The 10077-nt window shown below is 29.5% G+C and overlaps 1 protein-coding gene across 1 annotated transcript; it reads right to left on the reverse strand.

Moving 5' to 3' along the window:
* Positions 1-7303: 7303 nt before the first annotated feature.
* On the reverse strand, positions 7304-9104 carry LOTGIDRAFT_56344 (hypothetical protein; the record flags this gene model as incomplete). Its single annotated transcript, XM_009061679.1, has 3 exons — positions 7304-7689; positions 8474-8588; positions 8919-9104. Coding segments are annotated over 3 exons (687 nt in total), but the record flags the coding sequence as incomplete, so codon positions are not given.
* Between the last annotated feature and the right edge of the window lie 973 nt (positions 9105-10077).

Genomic DNA, 10077 nt, shown 5'->3' on the forward strand with positions numbered 1-10077 from the left:
ACAACTCAGAAACAGATTTTAAACATTCTTCCAAATTCAAACATTACCAGAAGTGCTTGACTATTAAGTAATCTTATTGAATCGATATCATTTCATTATCATTATGATATCCTTAATATATCTAAGTAAGTTTATTATTATTTATGTACAAATTGTACTTGTATATAGCAATAGTAATATTGACGCAAACTGACAAATTGGAATTCATATTTTAAATAAGGCAAGTGAATTTTTGTATGAAGTTTAGACCTTTACATTTATTATTTCATTTAAATTATGAGCTTAATTTGCTACAGTTAAGCTTTTTCTAGCTTTGATTTTTCCATGTACTTGCTTAGATATATTTATTTACATTGAATTTGTTATAAGAATAAATAAATTATTGCAAAGGGACATGATTTTGAAGTTCATGGAACAAATGTGGTTACATGGATAGTCATAGACAATAATGTTCTTAAATTTATTTTTTTATATTTCTCATATATTTCAATATCTAATTGTAACCATGAAATATTATTCTATTGTAAAGAGACTGTCATCTTCAAATATTTTTTCATTGTCTACCCTATAAAAAACATTAACATAACATACTGAATTTTCAAATAATTTTGATATGTTGAAACCATTGAAAATGCGTTACAGACCACTTATAGGAAGTCTTTATATATCTCCAGTCAAAAGTCAGACTTGAAAAGGAATTGAGTTTCTTTGATATTCATGAAGGTCACAATACAATTGCAATTTCAAAGTGAATTTTTAAGTTGAGCCATTATGTGTTATTGTATAACAATAAGAATAAATAATTTATAAACAAAGACTGGAATAATGAAGTGAGTGGATATATTGATTGACTATAGGCCAATTTACACGGTAAAGAAAGTTATATACACCATACTTTATAAATCCAAATTTGCGTAGTAAATGGTGCTATTACACTGTATTAATTACGCCTTTCAGGAGTTGTATATTTCACAGTTTGGGATAGAACATGTTTTATTTTCTACAGCAAGCTGTATGTAACTATTTATCTCTAACCAATGGGAGATCAAGGTTTAAAAAGGTCATAGGGATTCTCCATTTTGGTGGGAATTTATGTAAACAAAATGAGAGGGATAATGTAATAATTCATGCATCTTGATATACTGTGTACACCAACAAAGGATATATGACAAATATTGTATACATGTAAGTGGGCTTTTTGCTATGCTAGCATGTTGTATATTTCACTTATTTTTAGCTATTTCTACATATCTTTATTTTATAATGATAATTTGTAAGATATTATATTGTTCTATTATTTATAAGCTATTTTGTAAATTAAACTCTTTTCATTAAACATTTCTCTTTATTTTATATTGATTTACATTCATGAAAATAAAGCACATGTATAATAGGATATCTTAAAGGGATCAAAGAGGTTGTATATAGGGACACTGATAACATCGATTTGCACAGTTCCAATTTTCATTCAGACTTCTTTGGCTCTTGCGATTTTATGACATCACTAGTGCAAAAGCTGCTATTGATATGTAAGGACCTGCGTGATAGTTAAAGTGGAATTGCATGAACCACAGATGTCTGACTGAAGCTTTTCCGATCTCTTTGAACTGGAGACGTTTCCTGGCAGCCGATAAATTATTGGTTATTGATCCACCACTAACTGATATTCCCTTTATTAAGAAAGTATTTCGTGTCTTATTCACTGGACCTTGTTATGTATTGTATGAAGTTTGGTCATTCTTTTTTTCTTTTTTTGCAACTTTACAGACCTATGCTTGATGAGCCAAATAAACAGGCCTGGTGCAAATTGATGTTGTCAGTGTCCACTATACACATAAACATTTTAGAAAACCTCTTTACAATCCATTTAATATAAAATTCTTTCTCTCTCTGAACATAGAGGTATACCGGGTAGTTGTTTAAAGGGGCATTCTGCCTTTTTAAAACATTTTCATTATCAAAAACAAGGTAAATTATATTTCCAAAGTAATAATTAAAAACTCAAAAGAATTCTTGTTGATTAAGCAGTTTGACCTAGTTTCGTTTCGTTATATTTAGTTGAAATATTTCAAAAACGTTGGAGACATATTTCTCTACAACAGGCTATTATTTTACTCAAATCAGCACAGTAGTTTTCTAACAGCTTGCAAAAAGCATAACGAACCTTTTACGTGGAGTTTTGGCAGTAAAAAATTAACGACTGGATTTTTTTTAGTTATAACTTTCAGATAAGGTTATGGGATACATTTCTATAGATTTTGCTTGATAGTTTTCACTAATGTGAGCAAAAAAATTTTCGATCTACAAAAAAAGCAGAATGTTTAAAATTTTTCTTTACCATAATAGTAGAGAGGCTGAAAAACTGATGTTTGGTTCCTATACAATTTACCTAAAATATTCTGTAGAAATTAGATAACTCATTGATTTCCAATGCATTTCAACTTGATCTATCAGAAAGGCAATATCTAGACAACTACCTCTCTTGAATGCCATTATCTGGATTAGATTTATTACATCACAATTTATAGAACACAGCTCTATTTCATACCATTTGAATCCATGATTTACCCATTGGAGTACATATTTAAATCAATTCTACATATAGTCATAAATATGCTGTTATCGATAATTATGTTTTTAACAGCAAATTTTGAATAGAAAAGCTTCGAAATAAGAAAATATTCCTGTACAAATAGCTCAAATAATTGTAATCTCACTTTTTTTTTAATATGGGGCTGAAATATTTATCAGTTTGTTATTTGAAATTTCAACACCCATTAATTAATTAGAATATTTTATCAAATTTTAACCTAATTAAAGGATATTGGTCCACAATTGTTTATTTGTTTTTCTATAAAGTATTATCATGACCTCTCCCATCATAAATCATTCTCCTATTGTTTTCTATAAGCAAACTGTCAAGAATTTTGTTATTTTTGTTGTGGAATTCTAACCCAAGTCAATGACATAATGTTATGATAATAAGTTAATGATAATATGAGGTTTATTTTACTAAATGTCCATCATTAGCCACAACTTAGCCAAAGCTTTGTCCTTGTTATTACAATTAATAATACAATTATCATGTTTTATATTCTATAACGTACATAATGTCTATTTCTTTTTTCAATAAAATTTATTTATCTACATTTCCCTTCTAATTTTACTCATATTTATGGTAAGATTTAAGGGACTGTTGTGTCATTTTGTGGGGTTGAAATTAGTCTTGAATATATGTTAATAGTCTTCCAAAGTACTAGAAATGAACGATAATCTCACAATTCCTTTAAAAATACTTTTAAACTCGTAATTTTACTCACTATTTCTATAGATGTCCTTTCTATATATCACAGAGTATCTTAAATTGACAAGTAGTCATTTTAACATTCACATTTATTTTAACAATTCTGGACACATATGGATTTGAAGGATCAAATTTCAAGGTGAACTGTGAACATTAGTTTTGATTGTCTTAGCTAAAAAATTCTATTGATTGGTCAAACAAAATATTGAAATACATTCAATTTGTTTGATAAAGAATCCTGAAACAATAAAAATCAATAAAAATATCATAGAAAAAATTACTTCAAATATTTTTAAGGCGAAAAATGTAAGAGGACAAAATTTTTTCTTGTTCAGGACAAAACAATTATATTTTCGTGTGATTTCTGCATTTATTAATGTTCCAAAGACCGAAGTTATCATATGATTATTTTACAAGAATCATGTTTCCAACAAAAGTTTGAAATTATAATGGATATTACACATTTGATAAAACTGATGGTGTTAAGGCCTGTCTCATAACATGCTGTACTTAATTCTGATCAGATTTGAGTATTACTTGATAAGCTTTTCATACATATTTATAAAGAAACATGTTGTCATTCTGATTTCTTGCACAGCATGAAACTCTGTGTAGCAATGTTCCAGGTTATGTTTTACTATTCCTATATCACTCTACAATGGATGTATTGAGAACTATTTTAACAGTGAACATATTTTGTTGTTGTAAAAATATATAATATATGTATATAAACTATAACAAAATATATATATAGATGCAAAAGCATAAGCACAGGACTCTTATTGAAGACAGACTTGATATTAGAAACAATAAAATGCCCACACCTCTCCTCAGCAAATGTCTATTAATGTGGAAACAAAGAAACCTGATTTCTTGCCCTTTAAATACCGATGTCTAGACTTAATCTCCTCCAAGGAGTTTTGTCCAGATTTGTAGCTGAGTTGGAGGCATAGTTTTACCAGTTACATTTAAGAACAAATAGCATTTGACAGTGAAATCTCAATGATCAAACTGACAAAGAGGGTGCTCATCGCCAATGACAACTTATTTCTAAGGCAAAGAGGGTAAGCATAGCTTAGATCTTTGGACAATCCTATTTTCATTTATTGGAAAATAGACCCCATTTATGTTCAAGTCAAAAGTGGGTAGTCAATTGCCTGAAATCTGTTGACAGCACAAATTGTTATTATTCTATATGTATGTATGAATATTAGTCTCATTCAATTGACAAGCCTTATTATGCCCCAGGTTAGTCTACTGTCTGCATGTACAGTTTATCCCTTTGGCTTACAACATCAAATACTACAGAAAATTGCAATAATATTTTATTTAGCAGATGAATTATTACACATGTAGAAAACTTCAATGCATATTAATATTTTGGTTTCAAAATAGCAGATCTAGTTGGAAGTAAACTTGTGCCATTTTATCAGTCAAGAAAATAGTAAAATATTCAATTAAGGTCATCATACATATTAACTACAAAATGAGGTTTGGAGAAAGGGGAATTAAAGGGGAGTATGCATCAAATTTCATATTGAAATATATATATATATATAAAACAGGCTTAACAGAAAATCAATCTAAGTTATAGCCAATATGGAAATATCTTGGTTGAATCAAGGGCAATAACAAAAAGAAACTATTGACAATCGGAAAGGCAGTGATAAATTGTTAATGATGAATAAACAGATGAATTTATCTACACCTATACACTATTATCATTCATTCATATTATTTTTTAAAATATGTGGCTGACAACCTTGGACGCTTCATTCCTCCATTTATGGATATAAAAAATACTTCTGCCTCATACTAAAGATCAATTCATCTCCCTTCTTCTCTCTTATAGCCATAGGTAGAATAAAACAGATGGTAAAAGAAATTTAAAGCTTAGTTTCTTATGTGAAATGAAGATAATAGCCATATTAAGCCAGAAAATAGAGATAATATGGAATGAAATGAAACATCAGTAGGCATCTAATTGAGATGATTGAAAGTATTTCAACAATAAGAAAACAGAATACTATGAAAAATTATAAAGAATATATAGAAGTAAAATGAGTAAATATATAATGAATGATTATAATATAAATATATACTATAGAAATTAACTCTCAAATTCTCTCAATCATCACATATACAAAATCATTAGGAAAGGGATATCTAAGTCTTCTAAATTTTCTCTTTAAAAGGGATAGAACTTAATTTTTGTTATCTGTTCCAACAGTGTGCCATGGTTCACGAACAGCCCTAAAACTAGTGCTAGGGGAATATCTGGCATGTTTGATAAAAAAGTTTGATGTCTCCTGTCAGCTAGTGTGTAGGTGATCCCAATCATTTGTCCTGACATAGCCTATAGGTCAACCAACAGAATTCAAGGTATATAACAGTTGCATACTTCAAATAAGCAGCTTCCATGTCCTAGTGTTGTGTTCATCTTGCATTTCAGAAGAATTTTATCAATAAGGAAGACTGCTTAGCTACTTTGTTTAATGTAGTGATTGTAACACTTGCATCAAAGCAACAGTTGGTTTAAAGCAAGTATGCAGGTACTTCATATCCATAAAATTTTCAGCATCAAAACCTATGACTTTTTGTCCAAAGATTGGTGAGTGAATGGGCTTAAATCAACAGATGTGCTAGGTTTCCCATCTACATTTATATGCTTAATATAAGTCATGCTTGTTTTACAATTTTCACAGAAAAAAATTCTTAATAAATCTACTTGTGAAAGAAATAAACCTTGCCAGGCATCTTAAGGTTTGATATACTAATCAAATAGAAAAATAGAAATGAGATAAGTTTGGAAAAAGTAAAATGTTGAACTATGACAAATTGAAGTTAAAAGATACTAAACTAATTTCTTCTATAAATGAACTATTTTCATTGCATTGATATGTTCACTTTATCTATATACATAATATCATATAATATAATATAATATAATATGTAGAGAAAGGCCTGTACAAAATAAACAGAATAAAATATATGAATGAGAACATAACAACTGAATCAGGAAAAGTTTAGGATATCAAATGCAGGAAACCAACAATTTCATACTTATCACCCTGGGTCAACTCAACCATTCATGTGTATTTCAAAATAATGAGAATACAGTACATGTGTATCAATCATTCATATGATAGAAGCAAGTTGCTCAGGGGGGTTAAATTAAGCATGTAATAGTACCCTAGTGGGTTATCTAATACAAAAATGGCAGTGAGCTATTAGTTGTTCTGCACAAAGAGTTACAGTTCATTAGATATACACATCATTATAATAGCACTATAAAGTCTTAATAGAAATGTCAAGCAAAGTGCTCTATTTTCAAATATAGCTTCTGTCAAACTTTCCAAAAGTTCCAAAAAGATAAGAGGAAAATTCTTTGGGGTCCACAGGACTTCTAATAAGTAAAGAATTGTTCAATTTGTGACTTTTTTCAACAGTGGTTGAAATTTTGACATATATTAGGAAAGTTTCATAATTTATGTGAATCAAAATGACTGTATATAAGCCTTTCTACTACCAAAATATAGCATAATGTTGTGTTCTTCTAAATCTAATCATCTACCACACATCTATCACTTCTCTCTTGCAAATATCATTTAATTCTGAAGTAATTATTTCACAAATAACTCAACCTTAATTTGCCTCTGCATTTCAGTCAACTACATTATTGCAGAAAGACACAACCATATGTTGTTTATGCTTTGCTATAAGGAATACCAAATAACTTAATTAATGCTTTAATCATAAAAAGCAGAGTTGATATCCATACAAAGACTGCTGGTATTGTGCAAGGTACTGTTTCCCTTACCAAAAATTCAGAAACTTCAGATCTAATTGCTCTTAGCTATCTACAGGACAATTTTCCTCAATCAGAGTCTTAAAGAGCACATATTAATAAAGATCTAATGATAATTCAAATATGAAGTAATAATATATAAAATGCCATGAGAAAATGATCTATATACCAAGATCTGGAGCTTGAATGTCTAAATTACGCAGATGATCTTTATCATGAATTAATAAACAAGTAACAACTGGTTTATCACACCCATTTTCAAAACTAACAGTAAATTTGGACATGCTGGTATTAGGACCAACACGCAAGGCATAACACTTACCACCAGGAATTTTACAGTGTAAGTCCTCAATAAAATGACGTATAAATTCTTTGAGAAAGCCACCATGACTAACTATCAGTATATCAGCAATACACTGTTGATTATCAGACTCATCAAAACTATTATTACGACCAGAACTGGCACTTGATATACTGGAGAAACGTTTCTCTAATAATGGTGATAAGGATACATTCGGACAACCAGTAGATGTATATTTTGGACATGTTATGCTCATTTTAATCTCACCATCAGTAACTGGAGGGTCTTTATTAAATACATCACGAACAGTAGCATATTCGTGATGGTGTTCACTATTACCATTAATAACTGAACCTCGACCATTAGTAATAGGTTCATCTTTAATGAAGACTTCTTGTGCGTAAAGTTCATTATCGCTGTCATCATCCATATCATTATGACGAGGACGTTTAGCTTGATTACTTAATTTCTCATCATCATCATCATTATTATGGAGGGTGTTTTTCACTGATTTCATGCTGCCTGTATGATTATGTTCACTATCAATATGACGTTTTGTAAACTGAGTTGAGGTCTCTAAATTATTACCATTACTTGATAATAACTGATCACAAAGATCTTGGAAGAATAATTTGGCACGTTCTCTTAGCTGAAAAATATATATAATAATAAAACCATATACTAAAAGATGAAATGAGAACAGGTTAAATTATTATTATTATAAGATTTTGTTTGTCATGTCAATAAATTCCATTTTGAATCGAAAGACAAGATAAAGTTATATTGGTTTTGGTTGTGTTGCAAAATACCATTTAATTAATAGTGACACCAACTCAACAATATAATCCTTTATGCCAATGATAGCAAATCTACAGGTTTATGTATATGTATTATAACATCACTTTTGTTTTTTCCATTATTGTCAGTAGCAATAATTCTTGATAATAAACTGACCTATAGGTTTTTTGCAACTACATTTGCCTAAATCAGCCCAAGTATCAAAATATTTTCACCCATAACTCCAATGTCTAATATATATATATAAAGAAAATTGAAAAACCTACCTGTTCGACTTTCTCTCCACCACGAGGTGTAAAAGCAGGTAAAGCAATATTTTCTTTTCTAGCTTCTAGAGCAAATTCTCTATATGTTTTACCTTCTACAACACCAAATTTCTATAATGAAATAAAATAAAATTACAGACATGCATCATTTTACAATGATAAGTATATATTGTGCTGTTCTATTACAGAATGTCCGTTAGGCATTCCAGGGCAGGTTTGAAACCAGGATGTACTGAATATTTCTCATAAAGAGGCAAAGTTTTTAAACTGACAATGTACTTGGTGGACAATTAGTAACTCAACAGACTTAAGCTTTGACTTGAACTTTCAACATTTATTCTTGGTTTGTATCCCTTTAAAATAGGGTAAATTATTAACAGAGTACTTATTCTTGATTTTATCTTTGTAAAGTTGCATGCTTACATTAATATGAGTACTTACCCTCTCTCTTAGTCTTTTATCTTTAATTAGAGGACATTTACATACTTTATTAGTATCAACTATAGTCTGAGCGGTACCGGCAGCCCGAGTTAAGTCACTAGTATATACATGAGTAAATCTTTCATTTCTCAATCTATTAGCCACTAACTGAGCTTGTTCCAATCCAAAATTAGATAGGTCTGTGTCGGACTGACCTATAATAAAAATACAATGTAAATGTCAAAGATATTTCTAACTAAAGCCAGGGTCACCCCAACCAATAACATTGATTATTGATGTAAACAATCATTCTGGTGAATGAAATGCTGAAGACTTGATGTATTATGTTTAATACTCAGGATCCAGCTGTCTAGATTTCAGTGCGTGGCTATATATCATACACCGTCCAATAATTATCACAACTTAGAACTGATGATTTCAAATTTATGATTCAACACATGAGTGCATAAAGTCTGATATTAAATTAAGTGTGTTAAATCGCTGTTCTAGAAATTATTGACAGCTTGCTAGGCAGGATAACATATGCTCACAGTCAATTTTACAGCTCAATATCAAACTGCACCTTTTTCAAGAACATGGATAATGCTGAATTGCAATGGGGTTTAATGATAAAAATAAAATCCTTATTTTTCAGTTTTAGGGGCAGTAATTTTTGTATCAAATAATATCAGTTTTTTGACTTGAAATGGATTGTTTCTAATGAAAAAGATTATTACCTTGGATAATGTTGTTTCTGTTTGCAGTAGTTTCTGCACTGAAAGTAGACAGAAAAATATACAGAATTAAAATGATGTAATCCTTTAATAAGAAAAAGTATAATTCGAAATGATTATTGATCAGACAGATATTATAGTAAAATTTCAAGTCACATTTAAGTCTTCCTTAAATACTTTTTCATACCACATTTTTTAAAGGAATTAGTGAATGATGCCAAAATTTTTGCAAACATTTTTGGATTAAAATAGTTCAGTTAGTTGTGAGTTAGATTATCACTTTAAAGTATTCACACTTCATGAACACAAGGAAATTTAGTTTGAAGTTAAATTTGTTCAATCAAATTTATTTTATATTCTAAAAGATATTTTAGGACAAATTTTGTCTGTATTGTTGAAATTGATTCCGAGACTATAAATGAAATAAAAGGGATTGTTTGGAAAGA

The sequence above is a fragment of the Lottia gigantea genome (assembly GCF_000327385.1).
Source record: "Lottia gigantea unplaced genomic scaffold LOTGIsca_5, whole genome shotgun sequence".
Lineage (NCBI taxonomy): Eukaryota > Metazoa > Mollusca > Gastropoda > Lottiidae > Lottia > Lottia gigantea.